Here is a 23,296-nt window from a genome sequence, read left to right on the forward strand (position 1 = left end):
AGTAACCCGATGTTTACCCTGGTTACCAGCGTAAATGTAAAAAAAACCAAACACTACAAACTCACCATCTGATTTCCGTCAGGTCCCTTGCCGTCTACTTCCTGCTCTGACTGACTGCCGGCCGTACAGTGAGAGCACAGCTGTTATGACCCCAATGGCGAGGGTCTCAGAGGAACGTGGAAGTCTGCAGAATACAAAAATCCAGCTCATAGGGCAGTGGTAACTGGGTTGACCATATATCTACTCCTAACGCCAACACTAGAAGTAGCCGGGGATCATTCCTACGTTGATTCTAGATGACACGCGCCAGCCGGAGAATCTAGCTACCCCTAGTAGAGGAAAACAAAGACCTTTCTTGCCTCCAGAGAAGGGGACCCCAAAGCTGGATAGAAGCCCCCCACAAATAATGACGGTGAGGTAAGAGGAAATGACAAACACAGAAATGAACCAGGTTTAGCACAGAGAGGCCCGCTTACTGATAGCAGAATAAAGAAAGGTAACTTATATGGTCAACAAAAACCCTATCAAAATCCACACTGGAAATTCAAGAACCCCCGAACCGTCTAACGGTCCGGGGGGAGAACACCAGCCCCCTAGAGCTTCCAGCAAAGGTCAGGATATAGATTTGGAACAAGCTGGACAAAAATACAAAACCAAAACAAATAGCAAAAAGCAAAAGGCAGACTTAGCTGATATAACTGGAACCAGGATCAGTAGACAAGAGCACAGCAGACTAGCTCTGATAACTACGTTGCCAGGCATTGAACTGAAGGTCCAGGGAGCTTATATAGCAACACCCCTAACTAACGACCCAGGTGCGGATAAAAGGAATGACAGAAAAACCAGAGTCAAAAAACTAGTAACCACTAGAGGGAGCAAAAAGCAAATTCACAACAGTACCCCCCCCTTAGTGAGGGGTCACCGAACCCTCACCACGACCACCAGGGCGATCAGGATGAGCGGCATGAAAGGCACGAACTAAATCGGCCGCATGAACATCAGAGGCGACCACCCAGGAATTATCCTCCTGACCATAGCCCTTCCACTTGACCAGGTACTGAAGCCTCCGCCTGGAGAGGCGAGAATCCAAGATCTTCTCCACCACGTACTCCAACTCGCCCTCAACCAACACCGGAGCAGGAGGCTCAGCAGAAGGAACTACAGGCACAATGTACCGCCGCAACAAGGACCTATGAAATACATTGTGAATAGCAAACGACACAGGAAGATCCAGACGAAAAGATACAGGATTAAGGATTTCCAATATCTTGTAAGGCCCAATAAAACGAGGTTTAAATTTGGGAGAGGAGACCTTCATAGGAACAAAGCGGGAAGAAAGCCACACCAAATCCCCAACGCGTAGTCGGGGACCCACACCGCGGCGGCGGTTGGCAAAGCGCTGAGCCTTCTCCTGTGACAACTTCAAGTTGTCCACCACATGATTCCAGATCTGCTGCAACCTATCCACCACAGAATCCACCCCAGGACAGTCAGAAGGCTCCACATGACCCGAAGAAAAGCGAGGATGGAAACCAGAGTTGCAGAAAAAAGGCGAAACCAAGGTGGCGGAACTAGCCCGATTATTAAGGGCAAACTCAGCCAACGGCAAGAATGTCACCCAATCGTCCTGATCAGCAGAGACAAAACACCTCAAATAAGCCTCCAAAGTCTGATTGGTTCGCTCCGTCTGTCCATTAGTCTGAGGATGGAAAGCAGACGAAAACGACAAATCAATGCCCATCCTACTACAAAAGGATCGCCAGAACCTGGAAACGAACTGGGATCCTCTGTCTGACACAATATTCTCAGGGATGCCGTGCAAACGAACCACGTTCTGGAAAAACACAGGAACCAGATCGGAAGAGGAAGGCAGCTTAGGCAAAGGAACCAAATGGACCATCTTGGAGAAGCGATCACATATCACCCAGATAACGGACATGCCCTGAGATAGCGGAAGATCAGAAATGAAATCCATGGAGATATGTGTCCAAGGTCTCTTCGGGACAGGCAAGGGCAAGAGCAAACCGCTGGCACGAGAACAGCAAGGCTTAGCTCGAGCACAAGTCCCACAGGACTGCACAAATGACCGCACATCCCTTGACAAGGAAGGCCACCAAAAGGACCTGGCCACCAGATCTCTGGTGCCAAAAATTCCCGGGTGACCTGCCAACACCGAGGAATGAACCTCGGAAATGACTCTGCTGGTCCACTTATCCGGGACAAACAGTCTGTCAGGTGGACAAGACTCAGGCCTATCAGCCTGAAATCTCTGCAACACACGTCGCAGATCCGGAGAAATAGCTGACAAGATAACTCCATCTTTAAGAATACCAACAGGATCAGCGACTCCAGGAGCATCAGGCACAAAGCTCCTAGAAAGAGCATCGGCCTTCACATTCTTTGAACCTGGTAAATACGAGACAACAAAATCAAAGCGGGAGAAAAACAATGACCAGCGGGCCTGTCTCGGATTAAGGCGTTTAGCAGACTCGAGATACATCAGATTTTTGTGATCAGTCAAGACCACCACACGATGCTTAGCACCCTCGAGCCAATGACGCCACTCCTCAAATGCCCATTTCATGGCCAACAACTCCCGATTGCCCACATCATAATTTCGCTCGGCAGGCGAAAATTTCCTAGAGAAAAAGGCACAAGGCTTCATAACAGAGCAACCAGGGCCTCTCTGCGACAAAACGGCCCCTGCCCCAATCTCCGAAGCATCCACCTCAACCTGAAAGGGAAGTGAGACGTCAGGCTGGCACAAAACAGGCGCCGAAGTAAACCGGCGTTTCAACTCCTGGAAAGCCTCCACGGCAGCAGGAGCCCAGTTAGCTACATCAGAGCCCTTCTTGGTCATATCCGTCAAAGGTTTCACAATGCTAGAAAAATTAGCGATAAAACGACGGTAGAAGTTAGCGAAGCCCAAGAACTTCTGAAGACTCTTAACTGACGAGGGCTGAGTCCAATCAAGAATAGCTCGGACCTTGACTGGGTCCATCTCCACAGCAGAAGGGGAAAAAATGAACCCCAAAAAGGGAACCTTCTGTACACCAAAGAGACACTTTGAGCCCTTGACAAACAAAGAATTTTCACGCAAAATTTTAAAGACCAACCTGACCTGCTCCACATGCGAATCCCAATTATCAGAAAAAACCAAAATATCATCCAGATAAACAATCAAAAATTTATCCAGATACTTCCGGAAAATGTCATGCATAAAGGACTGAAAAACTGAAGGCGCATTGGAGAGCCCAAAAGGCATCACCAAGTACTCAAAATGACCTTCGGGCGTATTGAATGCGGTTTTCCATTCATCACCTTGCTTACTGCGCACAAGGTTGTACGCACCACGAAGGTCTATCTTGGTGAACCACTTGGCACCCTTAATCCGGGCAAACAAGTCAGACAACAGCGGTAAAGGATACTGAAATTTGACAGTGATCTTATTTAAAAGCCGATAATCAATACAAGGTCTCAAAGATCCGTCCTTTTTTGCCACAAAAAAGAATCCCGCACCAAGAGGGGAAGAAGACGGACGAATATGTCCTTTTTCCAGAGACTCCTTGATATATGAACGCATAGCGGTATGTTCAGGTACCGACAGATTAAACAGTCTTCCCTTAGGAAATTTACTGCCCGGGATCAAATCTATAGCACAGTCACAGTCCCTATGAGGAGGCAGTGCACTGGACTCAGACTCACTGAAGACATCCTGATAATCAGACAAATACTCCGGAACTTCCGAAGGCGTAGAAGAAGCAATAGACACAGGCAGGGAATCCTCATGAATACCACGACAGCCCCAACTTGAGACTGACATAGCCTTCCAGTCCAGGACTGGATTATGGGTCTGTAACCATGGCAGCCCTAAAACGACCAAATCATGCATTTTATGTAAAACCAGGAAACGTATCACCTCGCGGTGTTCAGGAGTCATGCACATGGTAACCTGAGTCCAATACTGCGGTTTATTTGCTGCCAATGGTGTAGCATCAATACCCCTAAGAGGAATAGGATTTTCTAATGGTTCAAGAGTAAATCCACAGCGCTTAGCAAATGAGAGATCCATGAGACTCAGGGCAGCACCTGAATCTACAAACGCCATGACAGGATAAGATGACAGTGAGCAAATCAAAGTTACAGACAGAATAAATTTAGGTTGCAAATTACCAACGGTGACAGGACTAACAACCTTAGCTATACGTTTAGAGCATGCTGAGATAACATGTGTAGAATCACCACAGTAGTAGCACAAGCCATTCCGGCGTCTATGAATTTTCCGCTCATTTCTAGTCAGGATTCTATCACATTGCATTAAATCAGGTGTCTGTTCAGACAACACCATGAGGGAATTTGCGGTTTTTCTATCACATTGCACCGAATTAGGTGTCTGTTCAGACAACACCATGAGGGAATTTGCGGTTTTGCGCTCCCGCAACCGCCGGTCAATTTGAATAGCCAGTGCCATAGTATCATTCAGACCTGTGGGAATGGGAAAACCCACCATAACATTCTTAATGGCTTCAGAAAGGCCATTTCTAAAATTAGCGGCCAGTGCACACTCGTTCCAATGTGTCAGCACGGACCATTTCCGAAATTTTTGGCAATACACTTCAGCCTCGTCCTGCCCCTGAGACATAGACAGCAAGGCCTTTTCTGCCTGAATCTCAAGATTGGGTTCCTCATAAAGTAAACCGAGCGCCAGAAAAAACGCATCAAGATCAGCCAATGCCGGATCTCCTGGCGCCAGCGAAAAAGCCCAATCCTGAGGGTCGCCCCGTAAGAACGAAATAACAATTTTTACTTGCTGAGCAGAATCTCCTGATGAACAGGGTCTCAGGGACAAAAACAATTTACAATTATTCACGAAATTCCTAAACTTAAACCTGTCTCCGGAAAACAGTTCAGGAATCGGTATTTTAGGTTCTGACCTAGGATTTCTGATAACATAGTCTTGTATGCCCTGCACACGAGTAGCCAGCTGGTCCACACTTGTAATCAAGGTCTGGACATTCATGTCTGCAGCAAGCATAGCCACTCTGAGGTAAAGGGGAAGGAGAAAAAAAAAAACTCAGAATCTTCTTTCTTATAATCCCTCTTCTGCAATGCATTAAACATTTAATACTGGCCTGGCAAACTGTTATGACCCCAATGGCGAGGGTCTCAGAGGAACGTGGAAGTCTGCAGAATACAAAAATCCAGCTCATAGGGCAGTGGTAACTGGGTTGACCATATATCTACTCCTAACGCCAACACTAGAAGTAGCCGGGGATCATTCCTACGTTGATTCTAGATGACACGCGCCAGCCGGAGAATCTAGCTACCCCTAGTAGAGGAAAACAAAGACCTTTCTTGCCTCCAGAGAAGGGGACCCCAAAGCTGGATAGAAGCCCCCCACAAATAATGACGGTGAGGTAAGAGGAAATGACAAACACAGAAATGAACCAGGTTTAGCACAGAGAGGCCCGCTTACTGATAGCAGAATAAAGAAAGGTAACTTATATGGTCAACAAAAACCCTATCAAAATCCACACTGGAAATTCAAGAACCCCCGAACCGTCTAACGGTCCGGGGGGAGAACACCAGCCCCCTAGAGCTTCCAGCAAAGGTCAGGATATAGATTTGGAACAAGCTGGACAAAAATACAAAACCAAAACAAATAGCAAAAAGCAAAAGGCAGACTTAGCTGATATAACTGGAACCAGGATCAGTAGACAAGAGCACAGCAGACTAGCTCTGATAACTACGTTGCCAGGCATTGAACTGAAGGTCCAGGGAGCTTATATAGCAACACCCCTAATTAACGACCCAGGTGCGGATAAAAGGAATGACAGAAAAACCAGAGTCAAAAAACTAGTAACCACTAGAGGGAGCAAAAAGCAAATTCACAACAACAGCGCAGCAGTGACGTCACCGCTGCGCTCTGCTCTCACTGTACGGCGGCTCAGTCAGAGCAGGAAGCAGACGGCAAGGGACCCGACGGACATCAGATGGTGAGTATGTACTGTTTGTTTTTTTTGGTAACCAGGGTAAACATCGGGTTACTAAGCGCGGCCCTGCGCTTAGTAACCCGATGTTTACCCTGGTTACCCGGGTGCTGCAGGGGGACTTCGGCATCGTTGAAGACAGTTTCAACGATGCCGAAGTCGTTCCCCTGATCGTTGGTCGCTGGAGAGAGCTGTCTGTGTGACAGCTCCCCAGCGACCACACAACGACTTACCAACGATCACGGCCAGGTCGTATCGCTGGTCGTGATCATTGGTAAATCGCTATGTGAGACGGGGCCTTAAAGGTGTATCCCGATGAATAATATTTATAGGAAATTACAAACTTTTATCAAAAAAGTCCAGTTCATAGAAAAAAATATATATATCAGGATGAATTTCTGCTGCAAAATGAATCCTCTATGTGCGGATAAACGGCTTAATCTTTTATAAATTCCTACCATTTCATAGTAACATTTAATTATTATTTCATTGACAGGATCAAACAACATCGCCTTCAGAAATTCTTGAAGTCCCATTGGTACTGTGATTTTTTTCCCTCGTTCCCTTTCCTCTGCATGATTTAATTAGCATAATTCACAGCCAGGTGTCGACAATTGACTGCGGCTTACGCAGTAACATATTCTAGACCTGTGCACTGCACTTCTATCCTGTCTGTGGATTTGATATGTAGCCATGATGTCATGTGCAGTGTAAGGAATTGAGATCAAATATGAATATTCAGAATGAGTCCAAACTTACTGATAGAAATATCTAGAATTGCAAAACTCAGAAGCCATAAAACTATATTGAGGCAGCAGTACAATACTGATAGTAGAGGGAACGAAGAGCTAGCACTTGACTAATCACAGAGTTCGGAGGTGCATGTGAAAGGAACCAGCGGTCCCATAGATAATAGGCATACAAAAATCACTGCACTCATCCAGTTCAGAGAAACAAAATTCTTTGCTGAAGTGAATATTTATTTGGAATACGGTGATGCAGATGAAACGGGAGGTGATTATGGCGGTTTTAACGTTTCAGCCACAGCGTGGCTGAAACGTTAAAACCGCCATAATCACCTCCCATTTCATCTGCATCACCGTATTCCAAATAAATATTCACTTCAGCAAAGAATTTTGTTTCTCTGAACTGGATGAGTGCAGTGATTTTTGTGTGCGTAAAATACTGATAGACATTTAATTACACACCTATCATGTATGAGTGAGTGGTTGCTTTGATTTATACTTGCACATAAATAAGGTTTCTATAAGGTCTGTCATAACCAGCATTAACTTTGTCAGTAATTTGCATTACAGTAGCTATTCTATAGGATTGGGCCAGACCCGCTAGCTTTGGCACCCCATGCACTTCATTAAAAAACAATCCCATCTATATTTTTTATTGTGTGTATAGGTGCATGTAGTCTGAGTGTAGTAATATACTCACTTATTGCTGCTCTCTACGGGATTCAGCGCCATTCAGCTCCTCTTCTCAGTGATGTCCTCGCATTTGCCCTTATCTGGATCACTCTACTTTTTAAACATGAGCTGGAAGAATCTTTTATCATGTAAGGCTACGAAGCCTCATTCTGACGCTCCATAAACTTACATTCTAAAAGTAACTTTGGGATCATGCAGAGTGCAGTGCGACCTGGACAGTGTTCAGAGAAGTGGCATCACTCCGAAGAGGAGCAGAACAACACTGGTTCTCGGAAAGAGTGGTGGTAGGTCACTATATTAATACACTCACACTACACTGCATGTGCCTATACACACAATAAAAAAAAATATAGATGGTAGTGCTTGTGTAACGGGGTTGTCCAGCCTTAGACTACTAGTTTGCAGTTACTCTACGTGACTGCAAATTTGTGAATCCTCATGTTGTGCATGCTGTGAGGATTCTCTGATGCAGCCACCGGGAGCTGCTGGTGCGTGACCACAAATATGTGATTTGCATCCATACGGTCACATCCTGACTAAAAGGCTGCGGCCTTTCTCAATGCAAATGTATTGATAAAGGCCAGAGAAGTTTAGTCGGAATGTGGCAGGAAGTACGCAAGTTTCACATGACTGTCCGCTCCCGGCACTGGCACTGCAGACTCATCACAGCATGTAGTACACATGATGTGGCGATTCACAAGTCTGCAGTCACTTAAAGTGATTGGAGACTTGTAGCCTAAGGTCGGACAACCCCTTTAAGCCTCACTGCCCACCGATTCACTGCTAGACATCCCTAGAGACAGGGTATATACCTTAAGAACAGATGGATCAAACATGTTTAAATCCAACAACAACAGGTGCAATTTAATTATGCAAAAATCATACAATGTGATTTTCGGTTTTTATTTTTTAGATTCTGTCTCTCACAGTTGGTGTACCTACAATAAATATTACAGAACTCTCTTTGTAGATGGGAAAACTTGCAAAATCGCCAGTGTATCAAATACTTATTTTCTCCACTATATATACATAATCCTACATCTGACAATCAACATATGACTCCACAAACCTTCTTGCCATTAGAGCAATATAAAGGCAATGATCCCTCGATAAACTATATTTACTGGAGAATCCTTGGGTATCCAGATACCATCTCGGAGCTGATCAGGATATATACCAGGGCCCCAGAGTCTAGGGGACCCGAAAGGTCCCTTTTGGCCCATATAAAATGACTATTAATATTCAAGACCTGCAATAGTTGGGGGCACTGTTGGAAATTTTACATTGGAGTCCACGAGCTTCAAATAATGCCATTATGTTGGGATGTAATGGAATTTTGGTGGATTCTAAGATAAGTTTATCAAGGGATCAATGTCTTTATATTTTTCTTACATCATAAATGATTTACTCTATGTTCACTATTAGTTGGCCTCAGTGATTTATTGGTTAAGTTTTTAATGCATATTTATTAAAAGATTACATTTTAGAGGCATAGAAAACTCCTGTCATTATGCACAATATACTTTGAAACTGAAAATCTGTTGGTCGATATCTGGTCTGGGTAAGAGGGTGGTTTTTCCAAAGAGTTTGGCATTTTCATTGTTTATAAAATATTCTGTGATTTTTTTTATATATATTTTTTCTATATTTTTTTAATATATATTTAAGACCTTTAAAACTCTGTATTCTCCGACTATAACTCTGCCCAATAAAACCAAATAAGATTTTCTCTATGCATGTTCTATATGATAGAATATAAAACTTTTTTATGACTTACTATATTATCAGCTTACTGAGTTGAAAATCTTGAGCATGAAGCCTTTTATCTTTCCTCCTCTAGTAATTTAATCTATCATTTGTTCAACGGATCAGCATTTTTTTTTTTAAAGACGCAGACGTACTCTAGATAGGGGAATAGTTGCTTTATCTGTCTCCATGGAAACCTGCCCATCTAGATCAGCGTGACAAACTTGTCGAATTTCGATTTAGAAGCTATTGTTCACTGAAATCCGACGGCTTTCACATGGCCTCGGCGAGAAAGAGGCAAGTGCTCCGTTTATTACAAAAAATTGATTTTGTTAAGATGATGTGTGTATTAAGTTTAGGAGCTGTACTGCTATTTCCATTTAGCTCAATTATGTGCCGATAAGAGAGAAAAAGGAGGAGATTAACACAACAAATTGTGTTAGCGGAATCAAATTCCCCGACTAATGCTGCCGAAGACACTATCTTGAGACATGGCAAATTCTTCAATCTACTTAGTTGTATTATCGATGCATAGAAGCTGCAAAGTCACACAAATTTCAGCTGTAGTCGAAGATCTTCTCTCTTTCATGCTATTTACTTTACTTTTTTATGTTTATTTATTTTATGATGATTATTATTATTATTGATGTTTTAGTGCTATAATGGCTGTTGTTGTATATTTAGGCTTCAACCCATTTAATTAATATTTTTTTCATTACAGTGGGAAGCCCCTGGCACTGACTCTCGTAAATGTGTGAACAGCCTATTGATTACTGTTGCTTTCTTTTTGCCTTCTGCGTTTACTTTCTATTCTGCAATAACATTGCAGTATTTTCAATACATGGGGGAATACAATACATGCTTTGCATTGTGCTGTAGTTTAACCTCTGTGTAAGCTGCTCTAATATGGAGCCATAGCGCAGACAATTCTTTAGGATCTACTGATCTCTAGTGGCCAATGTAATAAAACGTTTCATTTCAGATGGCGTCTCGCAAGAAATATCAGTAAACTCTTACATACAGATGAAGTAGAGATAGATCTGAAGTGTAAAGCCGCTCATAAGGCTGGTTGGTTTTACTACCTGAATGCAAGATTGGCCTATAAGGTGTACACTGGCCGGATGTGCTTAGTTTTTGTAAATAAGAGACTCTTACAATATGTTGAAGAATCTCTGAGCAATTGATCACCAGGAGACCTTGACTTAGGCCGGAGACACACTGGTGCGAGATACGGCCGAGTCTCACTGGTTAAAAGCAAGCTGTGGCACCGGCACTCCGGAGCGGAGCGTGCAGCTCCATGTATTGCCATGCAGCTGCACGCTCCGCTCCGGAATGCAGGTGCCACAGCTTGCTTTTAACCAGCGAGACTCGGCCGTATCTCGCACCAGTGTGTCTCCGGCCTAAGGCTCCAAAACATTGTCTACAGAACAGCAGAAGCTGATTTGTCACCAATAATTTGGAGATGGTTAGAAAACTTAAAGAAGTCCTCCTCCTCCCATCAAAATTGTTATCCTCCTAATATATTGCAGTCATCATAGTATATAGCACTGTGTACATACAATTGCTCATTTTGCCTTTCTACCCAGTTAATTCTACTCTTTTCTATTATGTTTATGACTTCATGTAATTAAAAACAGAGTAGCTGAATCATTCTAAGCTCTGTGTAGAAACAGGAGGTCAATTTTCCCTGTATGAGTTGTGAGTATCTGCAAATGTCTCTGGCAGGGGGAGGAGGGAGCAGCTGGGTCAGGAGTTGAAGAGTAGAATGATAAATGCAACTAAAAGAGACTTCCTATTTCTACATAGAGTACGAGATGCTTAAAGAAGCCTTGAAAGCATAGAGCACTTTTTTCCTGACAGTTTTTAAGGCTTTCCATGTCCTCAATATATTGATCAACAAAATTGGCTGAAGTTTCACATAAGCACTGATCGTCATATACTCAGGGCATGTGCAGAACAAGGATCAGGAAAATGAGCAGAAAAAAGCTAATTTGCACATGCACCAATAATGTTTCCACCAAAGTCCTTCATAGGGGAACTGATGATGAAACAAACTGGCGTTACACTTGGCTGATTCATGAAATTAAAGGTGTCCACCAGCCCTTTAGGTCATGGCATATGTGAGCTACTCTATCAAAGAGTTTACTGTTTGTGAGAAGTGTTTCTTGCTTCATTGAGTCCTTTTTGAAATCCAGAAGCTCCAAATTATCTCACATGTCAGTGTGGGCCTTAGATGTTGACACTTGGCACTTTTGGCACTATAGGCCACTCTTTTCTGAGAACTATTAAAAATAGTCCACATTTAGAATATGGGATGCAGTTTTGGGCCCCACATTTTAAAAAGGATATTGGGAAGTTACAGTCAGTTCAAAAGCGGGCAACTAGATTATTACAAGAGATGGAAGGACTCACAGATAATGAAAGGTTGGAAAAGTTGGGCTTGTTTAGCTTAGAAAAAAGACGCCTCAGAGGAGATCTCGTTTACATGTATAAATATTTGTGTGGTCAATTCAAGGGACTGGCACATGACTTATTCTTTATATGGACCATACTTAGGCCCAGGGGGCACTCATTGCGGGTGGAAGGAAGGCGATTCCGACAGCTAAATAGGAAAGGGTTACTTACAGTTAGAGCAGTCAGACTGTGGAATGTCATATCACTGGAGGTAGTAATGGCCGACACTGTAACAGCTTTTATACAAGGGCTGGATGATTTCCTCTATACACATAGCATTGAGGGTTATAGATAAATTAGTGACAAAATGTACAACTGGTGGAGAAAGGTTGAACTTGATGGACTTAGGTCTTTTTTCAACCTATATTACTATGTAATCCTCTGTTAATTAGGTTCTGGTGACTAAATTCTATAAGAAATACAATGTTCAATATTCTAAGTAAGTAAATAGTGGAATTCCCATGGGGGAAAGAACAGAAAAAGGAGCTTACTGAGCACAGTGAATTTGTAGAGATTAAAACCAGATATAAAAATAGTGAAATTGCTCACGTGATGGAGTCGTGATCTGTCAGGCACAACTCCTAAAATAAACTGAATCCAGTAGGTGCAGCCAACCTGTTGTGTGGCTTTAAATTTCTCCAAGGGCACTCCGGCAGTGAACAATGAGAGTAAAGATACCAGGTACGGGGGCTCCCATGGCAGCAAATGTAGCTAATGGAAAGAAAAATATCAAAAATATACAAAGAAAGAAGTAACATTTATCTTAAAACACAACCCGCTTTGGCTGAGGAAGGCTAGAGACAGCCGAAACGCGTTGTGCTTTTAAATATATTTAATTTCTCAATTTCTTAAGTACCAATGTGAAAATTATGGGCACAGTAGAAGATCAGCCTTCAATGATGCCTATCATTATTTGGGCATACCCATCAGATAATGTGTTGAGTATAAGAGCTCATGGACATACAACTGTTTGCCTAGAGCCTTTAATGATGTGCATGGGACCCCATCTGATGCAACATGCCGCAATTTATAATTTCTTTTGGAAATTTAGAGGTTGTTCAGAATATGGAAGAAGGAAGAATAAGGAAAAAATAAATAAAATGACTAATACTTAAGGACATGGAGATACTGTAAAGTATATATTTTATATTATATTCAGTTTTCAGAAACACAACAGAAAAAAATCTTTTTTCAATACTTGCAATTCCCGGTGGCTTCAGAACATCATCACATCAATGTGCAGAGTTTTTAAAGTACTTCAATTGCTTGTTTGCGTCTTTCTTCTGTTCTCTAGTTTCTTGTATTTTGTCTTTATGATTTATTTTAATACAAAAGAAGTAAAAAAGAAGAACACATTAAGCAAAGCTGATGAACACAAGACAACGAGTGACTTTGTAAACATTCGCTTTTTGCTGTATTGGATGATAAAACGTGGAAGAAAACATCAAGGAATAAATAGATGTTTACTGAACTGAAGAATAATGACACTTCATTCGCTGAGCGGATAGTAACACGTTCTTATTATTTTTCTATTACAGTGACTCTTGCTCCAACCATAGCATCATTTTCCTGGAATGCAACCCCAGAGGTCAGACTTAGTTACCTACATGTTTACTTTGCATGCATATTTGGACTTTTGCTTGTGCACATTAGGTACCCATCCACCACCAACTTTGTTTCCTCCTTGAATAATAATACTTATACTCACCTCCAGTGTTGGCACTGTTCCAGAAGTGTCACCACTGCGTCTTCGGTGGATCTCATAATGTTGTTATGGGGCATCAGGTTGCCTCAGTGGTTAGCACTGCAGCTTTGCAACGTTGGGGTCCTGGATTCAAATCCCTCCAAATGACAACATCTGAAAGGAGTTTATACGTTTTCCTCATGTTCCCGTGAGTTTCCTCTGGGTTCTACAATTTCCTTCCACACTCCAAAGACATACTGATAGGGAATCAAAATTGTGAGTCCCAATGGAGGCAGTGATGATAATGTCTGTAAAGCGCTGTGGAATTAATGGCACTATATGTTAGGGCTAGCGGAACGCATCTAATGAAAGTATATATTTTATTAGGATAGATGCGTTCGCAGCCCGGGGTCCACCGTGCAGGAGAACCTGCTGCTAGCAAATAGCGGAACTTATGGCAGTGTTAGCTAACTCTGTTACTTCACAGAGCAGCCTTGAACTCAAAGTGCTGCGCCCTGTTAGACTCCACAGAGGCACAGGTTAACTGTCTAAACAAGAGCAGTCAGTGGTCTTGCACACGAAACTCCTCGCCGGAGGTGCCAGCATTCTAGGGGCTTATCTCAGCCTGGTCCCTGAACACACAAGCATACGAACTCCTCGCCGGAGGTGCCAGCATTCTAGGGGCTTATTTCAGCCAGGTCCCTGAACACACTCATACAAGACCACACTGGCGCAAAGTACATAAATGAAAGCAATACTAGCGCATGGCCGTTCAGCCATGCGAGCCTTATATAGCTGCAGCAAGTAAAAGACCTTCCTAGAAGGACCAATGAGAGGCTGCCATACCTGAGCATGTGACCCTAAATCTCCACTGAGAGATCTTGCCCTGGGCATGCTCAGTGTGTGCCAAGCAGGACTTAGTGCTAGCACCTACAGGACCTTCCTGAAAGGACCAATGGACTTAGCTGCAGTATCTGACCATGTGACCCTCGATCTCCACTGAGAGATCTTACTCAGGGCATGCTCAGAATGAGAAGAGCAGGACTTAGTCCCAGAAGTGTCTGCTCGCCACTGCCCAACACTGACTTCAATGGCAGAAGCAGGAAAAGCAGCAGTAACTCTTTGTACAGAGTGGGACTGAGCAAGATGCTGGGACCGACGTCTCCGCTGAGCAGGCTCCACTGTGGCGGGAGAAGAATGGGAGACCGCAGCGGAGACGGACTGAGATTCCCCCTGTGCAGAGGTGGGAACTCGACCCCTAACACTATATAAGTGAGTAAAATAAAAAATAAAATTTCACGCAATCCCTGTGGTCTGTCAGCTTCACTCTCCTTTCCAATGGCTAAATCACATATACAGTAAGCGGTACCCCTCTAAAAATCAGGGTCATCCCTCTTACTCGCCTGACCAAACCCCCTGCAACATCTTCTTATTCCCAAGAATGAAGAAAAATCTAAAGGGAATGCAATTTAAGGACGTAGAAGAGGTTAAGAAAAAAATCTGTGGAGGCACTTAAAGAGGTTGTACACTACATTTTATAATGCCCCCATCGATTTAAACCTTGTAAATAAGTCTTTTTGTAAATACATAGTGCTGCCATATGTGCCTCTGAGCAGCGCTATTGCTGACCGTTCAGTCTGTATCACTGATGTCACATCAAGTTCCGAAATCCCTTCATTCAGCCAGTTATGACCCAGTCGCGGGCACCTCTCCCAGATTAACTGTATCCAGCGTACACTTGTGGCCATTAAAAGCAGAGGATAGAGGGAAAGCCATAGTTGGATACTGGGATTTGACGTGTGGTGAAACTCCGCCCAATCAATTAGGGGGGTGACTGGGACTGGGTCACGACTGGCTGTATGAAGGGCTTCCAGAACTTGACGCGACATCACTGGGTGTCATCAACGGCTGTAGGTGGGGTCAAATGATGCGGACTGACTGGTCAACAATAGCACCACTCAGAGGCACTTATGGCAGGTGCATGTATTTAAAAGAATTATTTACAGAGTTTTAATTGATGGGGGCATTATAAAATGTAGTGGACAACCTTTTTAACAGCATTAAGAATACTAAAAATGTTTTGAACAGTCGAAAATCCATTGGGGATAGTGATTATCATCTAATGGACACTATTTTGAAGTTTTAAAAATATTGCCTTGAATAAAAAAATGTAAATAATTAAAAATAAATTTAATAAATAATAAATAAAATAATTCTCTTTTTTGGGGGTACCCCCTCTTACATCCAGAGGAAGTGAGAAAGCAGCAGCACTGATTTCCTCCAGATGTATTGTGATTTGGCCAAAGACAGAGAGAGTGAAGCCAAATATCATTTCACTCCTGTCTTTACTGAGCTCTTTGCATTCAGTTGAAGCAGCGACAATGGCCCATGGTGTCACGTGACTATGAGATTGCTGTCACATCAGTAGAAGGTGCCACATGTTTTTCTGCTTTCACAGTAAGGCTACTTTCACACTAGCGTCGTGCACTGCACGTCGCTATGCGTCCTTTTGTAGAAAAAACGCATCCTGCAAAAGTGCTTGCAGGATGCGTTTTTTCTCCATTGACTTGCATTAGCGATGCAGTGCGATGCATTGCCACACATTGCAACCATCGTGTGACGGTTGCGTCGTGTTGCGTCGGACCGTCGCCACCAAAAAACGTTGCATGTAATGTTTTTTGGTGCGTCGTGTCCAGCATTTCCGACCACGCATGCGCGGCCGGAACTCCACCCCCTCCTCCCCGCACCTCACAATGGGGCAGCGGATGCATTGAAAAACAGCATCCGCTGGCCCCGTTGTGCAGCGCTTCCACAGTATGCGTCGGTGTGCCGCAACGTCGCATTGCAGCGTGCAGTGCACGACGCTAATGTGAAAGTAGCCTAAGAGGGGTGATATGTTATCTTCTGCAAGTAAAAACATGCTGAGATCCCCAGTTATCTTTTATGACCTTGGCTGGCCTGCTATAAGCTACTTAAAAAAAATTAGAGACAGAGATAATAGACATGTTCCCCTCCTTCTTTCCAACCAACCAACCAACCAACCAACCATCACCTTAAAACTAGGTGTGAACAATAAACCCGAATGTATAATAAATACTGATGTTATTCACAGGCATAAATTCATGTTAGTGTTATGGCATATGATGATTGATTACACATAACTAATATTATTTTAAAATAGCTAGACACTAAACTGCAAGCTGATTTTCCCTCAGGGTGTGGAAAAAGACAAGTGAATGTTTCCAGAATAGTAGGTGGGACGAATGCCGCAGTCGGGGCCTGGCCTTGGATCGTGTCTCTTTATTTCAATGGAAGACAAGTCTGTGGAGCGTCGTTGGTAAACAACGAGTGGCTCGTGTCCGCAGCTCATTGTGTGTATGGGTAGGTTCTAATTTTATGTTGCTTTGACATCATGCATTTACATTCTATACCGTATCTCATAGAAAGTCACAGACTCAAAACAAAAATTGAGGCCTAGAGATGTCTATCGATGTAATTACATCTCTGTACAACTCTGTACAAGGCCGTACAGAGGACCAGTTGGCTTTCATAACATGACTATAGCACTATGCTTTGTGACATGCCTCTGATGCAATTTAATCAAGTATATGAATAATTTGATCACTGGGCATGAAATCATTATTTTCACTGGACAGTATCCATGCACACTAGAGATGCAACAATTTTTTGGAGTGAAATTGAATTTTAGTTGAATTTTTTAAAAATCCGCATTCACCAAAACATGATTTTTTTGTAATTTGCTTCTACATTTATTCAGCAACATGGTGTACAGTTGACTGCCAATTTGCTGAACCACAAAGGGCCATGAAAAAGGTTAAAAAACTAAAATTCTTAAACTCACCTTACCGCTCACCTGTCTGCCTCCTCCGCTCGTGACCATCCCCATCTGGTCTTCGTTGCATCTCCTTTTACTGTCACCACAAGAACCTTATATCCTTTGCTTCTTCACACTAGTCTGTGACATCTGGCTCTCCAGAAGCCAGGGGTGGTACTGCGTATGCACACATAAGGCCACAACATCACAGCGTGTGGCGTGACATTACACTCACATGTACAGAAATGGTCTGGGACTACTCAGAGCCAGAATTCCCAGCTTACTGAGAAGAGACTTGAGATCTCAATGTTCGCAGCTGTGGTAAAACGATATGACAAGAACCAAACAAGGGGTGGCGACTCTCAGACTGGCCTGAGAGATGATCAGTAAGGTGCGTAAAAGTATTCTTATCTTTCTTCATTTTTTAAATATTACAAATATTGTACACTAGGGTCTCAAGAGACCGCAGAACATAATGATTTCATTGCAGATTGAATTTCCCTGGAAAATCTGCATAATCTGGTGATTTTGAATGTTACCAAATATGTACAGCCCAACCTATTGAATAAAAAGGTCAAAGAAAAATACTCAGCCTTAGGCCCTAATGCAGGGATCCCCAACCAGAGGCTCAAGAGCCACATTTGGATTTGGAACCATTAATATATAGCTCGCAGCTGTCTGCCAGTTTGATGTATAGCACCAGGCCTAGGAAACAGCTATGAAGCGTGGATCTCCAGATGGTGACTTTCGTGAATAGCCCTACACAGTAGAGAAGACCTGTATGTGATTATACAGGCCTTGGGATTGGAGAGATGAATGAAGTAAGTGCAAAATACAGAAGGAGATTAAAGCTGAATGTGAGAGTGTAGTGGGAGTGTTTGATGCAAGATTTTTTCTTTATATGTTCGGACAAACATGGCTGCCTTCTTCCAAAATCTGCGCCACCCTTGTCTACACGTTGTGTTTGGTATTAGCACATTTGAAGGGATTGCAATACCACCTGCAACCTTCAACCTTGAACACCTTAAAGCACGAACACGTAAAAATAACCATCTTTGTTAAAGAAAAAAATATAAAATTTCCATAATTAACATTCTTTAATGATCTCTTTAAAATATTAAAAAGAAATGAACTTTTATGACCCTGAACTTTCTTTTCTATCAAACAGCTTCTTTAGAAACCATAATACTCCATTAAAATCTCAGTCCAGTTGACAGTCACTCTATATTCGCTTATAAAGTATGGGAAATTCAATATTCAAGCAGCTGCGATTGGACCAATCCTAGCTCAGGTCATTTATATTCATGTGTTTGGTTAACATATAATACCGATTTGCAGGAAATGTGTGGTTGGTAGATAAAGCCTTTAGTGATATGCAAATGATTTCCCATTTGGTTCCCAAGCAGATATCAGCTGCAATGTTTACTGCACTTAGTCTTTCCTCATGCAGAAATGAGGTGCCAAGAACCAATATTTCAAACCAATTGTTTCTCAGATGGAACATACTAATCATCTGCGTCAAGGGGTTGATGACTAATTGGCTCGAGATTTTTAACTTAGCTGTTTAAAAAATCATAATAATTAAGTTAATAGCCCCTTCATAATTGTATTGTTGTTCCCACTACTGTTATAATTTACAGCTTTCTAGCCGGAATCAAGGAATCTGCTGATAGTTCTGTGTTAGGGAATGTGTGTCCTGCAGAGCAGCGAGGAAACATTAAGCACTTTCCAATTATAATAAACTATCTCACTTAATCCAATGCAAAGCTTAAATTATGTGTACTGCTTAAGAGGTCAGAGATGAGCACAAATACTACAGGCGGAATCAATCAGGCTTGTCCTATGGACGAAAATAAATTCAAAGTTTTTCTTATGATCTGCAGGAGGAATATGATCCCAGCCAATTGGAAAGCCGTGCTTGGGATGCACGATAGTGCCAACGTCACCTATCCACCAAGGGAGAATAGATTCATTGATCAGATTATTATCAATCCACATTACAACCGACGCACTAAAGATAGCGACATCGTCATGATGCACCTAGAATTACAAGTTAATTATACAGGTATGGAATGAGTATGGTAGGCAACTTGATAATATGAATATGGTAAAATATTCTAAGTATTTATACAGTGTCTTATTTTTAATTTTAAAAAAGTGTGTTACTTTGTTGAGTGTTGGGCATAGTAATTGTGTCTACAAGAGAATGTATCTAATGTTCTTTAGGATATATTAGATTTCTTAAAGGGGTTGTCCAGGACTATATACATTTTTTTTACTGTAGACCTAAGAACTAACAGACAGGTAGTTTCTAACTACCTGCCTGTTCTGACCAGTGCATATCTCTGCCGGCACAGAGCAGTCACTGTTGCCAGCATTTCTGTGCCTTTCAATGACATCACATCAACAGATCAGCTGCTTTTCTTCTAGGCTATTATATCAATGGGGTGAGACTGCTGATGTCACGCTGATTGAGAGCCATAGCTGGGGGAACCCGGCTGTCAATCAGCATGATGTCATCAGTCATGCCCCAAGGACAGGGCAGTCTGGAAGAAGAAGAGCTGATCTGTGGTTGTGGAGCAGCTGAATTGCAGTAGGAGTAGTCAATGAATGCTCTGAGTAGGTGCTGGGTAGAACAGAGAGGTAGTGGCAAACTAGTTACTCACATATTAGTTTTTGGCTCATAGTAAAAATAATAATTTAGTCCTGGATAACCCCTTTAACAGAATTCAAAGAAATATAAGGGCGAACACATCTCTCTAAAAAGCATGAGACTTATTTAGTCTAATGAATACTTTTCAACTTTCATGGAATACCGAGAGGCTCCTTAAAAAGATGGGTCACATAATAACAAAACTGGTGAGAGCCCTTACCTTCATATAGCTGTGTTCTCCTGTATTGGGAAGCACAGTGAAACAGCTAAAGTGTTGAAAAGAGGTCCTAATATTACTAGTATAATATACAAAGCATATGAAGTGCGCTGTGCGGAAAGTATGTGGGCAGGGGCGGAGAAGGAAGTCTGTGATTCTTTACAAATCCACTTCCAAGCAGGAGGTGACATCATTATAGAAGATAAATAGTTTTTCAAACTTCTTCTGTACAGCCAAGTACTAAGCAATAGGATTTACTTTCAAAACTTTAAGATGTATTTTTGTTGTGTCCCTACTGATGATATCAAAGGCAGTGCTTTGGCCAACCCTCACATCCATACAATCATCCATGCATCTCATCCATTCCCCAGTAAAACCTATGATTTGAACATTATTAAATGAGTTATCTGATGCTTTTTTTACAATGTATTTTAAAAATGCATTCACGTTTTCTGCCTGTTCTGCCCAGAGCCAATCTCTGCTGTCACAGAACAGTCATAGATCTTCTCCAGCAGCTTTCATGTCATGTCGTCACACCACCATCTTGTCTTCGGCTCTGCTTTGTTGACAGGATGTGACTGTTGATTTCATACTGATTAACAGCCAACTTCCCGGTGCCTAACTGTGGGTTGCTGGCTGTCAATCAGCATGACTTCTCAAGTTGTGTTGTGGCAACAGAGCGCCCAGAAGAAGAAGAGCTGCTTTGTTGATGTTGGGCAATTGAATCACCAGCAGTGGTGATCGGTGATGCCTCTAAGCTAGCACCGGGTACAACAGTAAGGTTATTAGCAACTACCTTCCTGTTAGTTTTTAGGTCCACAGTAAAATAAAAAATCACCACTTTGTCACTCAGTCACTGCTCTGAGTCACCGCTGAGAATACAGAGCAGAGGTTGTAACCACACCCTGAGCCTTGACTGACGCTCGCTCTGTATTGGGCCTGGCTGTCAGTCAGGGCCGAGGACATGATAAAAGCCACTGCTCTGTATACTAAGCGGTAACTCAGAACAGTGACTGAACCCGGGCCAGCGTCACCCCCATGACTGACACTGGAACGCTGCTGGAGGAATAAAGATAATTCTCTCCATTCAGTGTTTGGCTACGTGCAGGTGCTGGGCAGGTTAATAATGCTTCTAACTTGCAGGTTAACCCCATATCTGCAGGTTAATAGCGTTTTCGCTGGTGATAGGTTCCCTTTAAAATGCCTTGGATTATGACATCAGAGGTGCTTTCCGAGTTACCATAATAACTTTTGGAGACTAGCACATAGGAGGCCTACATAAAAGGACAGAAAATCTGGCACTTGGGTCAGTGTACGTGAGTAACATTGACAGGCTGAAAATCAAATCACTAACACTGTCTAGCTCCATATTGGCAAGTATAGCTCAAAAAATATTTCAATAAAGTTATGGCAAAGTTATGAGGTTTTCTAGAAAAGTGTTGAGCCAAAAGGAAAAGTAAGAAATGATACATCTGTGTATGACTGTATATTTCGAACAATAAGGATTGGTTCATGCAAGGCCAACTTTAGATCGAACAGCACCTTCAACACAGGCATGAATATAGACTTACGTGTGCATGTGAGAGTGTGCAAATATTGAACATCAGTAGAGTACATGTGTACATGTGTAGTAGATAATGGAATAAATCCAACTACTTGTTTAACCGCTTATCCCACAGTTCTTTTATAATTGAATTCCTCGCTTTCTCATCTGTGTGAGCCACCATTAATATTATATTTCTGTCGGGACAAAAGTGTAGTTACAAATAAGCTACAAAAAAACAAAATGGAAACATAATAAAACTCAATGCAGACATAATATTAATATTGAGTATTATATAACTGGGAGCAATTATAATCTGTGATTAATACTAAGATGTGGTTGAGGTTGGATTGATTGACTGATAGGTTCAAATCGAAAGACGTACTGTATATGTGTTGAATAGTGGGGGTGGTATACAGTTAAGAAGTGAATCTCAGTGTTGCAGCATTAAATCAGAATAGTTCACAAGCCAAGCCACAAAAATCTATATTTCTGCAAATTGTTTTGGAGGTTGGTTTATGACTGCCGCACAGTGTGAAGCCGGGATTGGTTTTCATGCCCGATACACACAACATTTATGGTGTCAAAAGGTCATAAAGTATTCTCTTTCATACCTTGGTGATTTGCTTCTCCATAGATTTTCAGTACATTCAGCACCTCTTTAGCTGTGCATCCTGGAGTATGTATGCTAATCAGCATTTCTATCACATTTCAGCTTAGTTATTGGTCATGGCACATTTTCTTACTCTAAAGAACACTATGTAATGAAGCCTACATAATACAAGATGTAAGAAAGAAGTACATACATAGGCACATACATGTGTATATATACAGGTGCTTCTCACAAAATTAGAATATCATCAAAAAGTTAATTTATTTCAGTTCTTCAATACAAAAAGTGAAACTTACATATTATATAGCATACAGTTAGCAGAAAAAATGCGGCAGCACTCACCGGTCCTGAGGTTGGAAGTACCCTTTTTATTCTACGTAGAAGTGCTGTGTATATCGCAAAAACGGCCGTCGTCTCTCCCTGCACACTCCTGTCACCATCCTACTCCCCAGAACTGTGAAGATGTTTGTTATGCTTGAATAAAAAGGGTACTTCCAACCTCAGGACCGGTGAGTGCTGCCGCATTTTTTCTGCTAACTGTATGCTTATCATTCTTGGTTTCAAGCGAGCACCTCCGGCTAGATATCGGACTATTAACTGTTTGAGCACATGCTCATTTTTCCCTGGTGTTTGGGCTGTGCTGCTCTGCTGTTGCCTCTTGGACTTTGTATTACATATTATATAGAGTCTTTACAAACAGAGTGATCTATGTCAAGTGTTTATTTCTGTTAATGTTGATGATTATGGCTTACAGCCAATGAAAGCCCAAAAGTCATTGTCTCAGTAACTGCTGAGGTGTTATGGAAGCCCAGGATGCTTTCATAGCAGCCTTCAGCTCATCTGCAGTGTTGGGTCTGGTGTCTCTCATCTTCCTCTTGACCGGCGAGGCCAGGCGAGTTTGCTGGCCAATCAAGCACAGTGATACTGTTGTTTTTAAACCAGGAATTGGCACTTTTGGCAGTGTGGACAGGGGCCAAGTTCTGCTGGAGAATGAAATTTCTATCTCCAATAAGCTTTTCGGCAGAGGGAAGCATGAAGTGGACCTGCACCAGCAGATGACATGGCTCCCAAAACCATCACTGATTGTGGAAACTTTATACTAGACCTCAAGCAGCTTGTATT

The 23,296-nt window shown here is 42.3% G+C and overlaps 1 protein-coding gene across 1 annotated transcript in view; it reads left to right on the forward strand.

Moving 5' to 3' along the window:
• TMPRSS15 (transmembrane serine protease 15) overlaps nt 1–23,296 on the forward strand; it is a 399,115-nt gene that overhangs the window by 363,720 nt on the left and 12,099 nt on the right. The window contains exons 20-22 of the mRNA XM_077294014.1: nt 13,168–13,217; nt 16,529–16,694; nt 19,032–19,213. Coding sequence (XP_077150129.1) covers nt 13,168–13,217; nt 16,529–16,694; nt 19,032–19,213 — 398 coding nt within the window. The remainder of the gene's footprint in view (nt 1–13,167; nt 13,218–16,528; nt 16,695–19,031; nt 19,214–23,296) is intronic.

Source organism: Ranitomeya variabilis, chromosome 3, assembly GCF_051348905.1.
Source record: "Ranitomeya variabilis isolate aRanVar5 chromosome 3, aRanVar5.hap1, whole genome shotgun sequence".
Taxonomy (NCBI): domain Eukaryota; kingdom Metazoa; phylum Chordata; class Amphibia; order Anura; family Dendrobatidae; genus Ranitomeya; species Ranitomeya variabilis.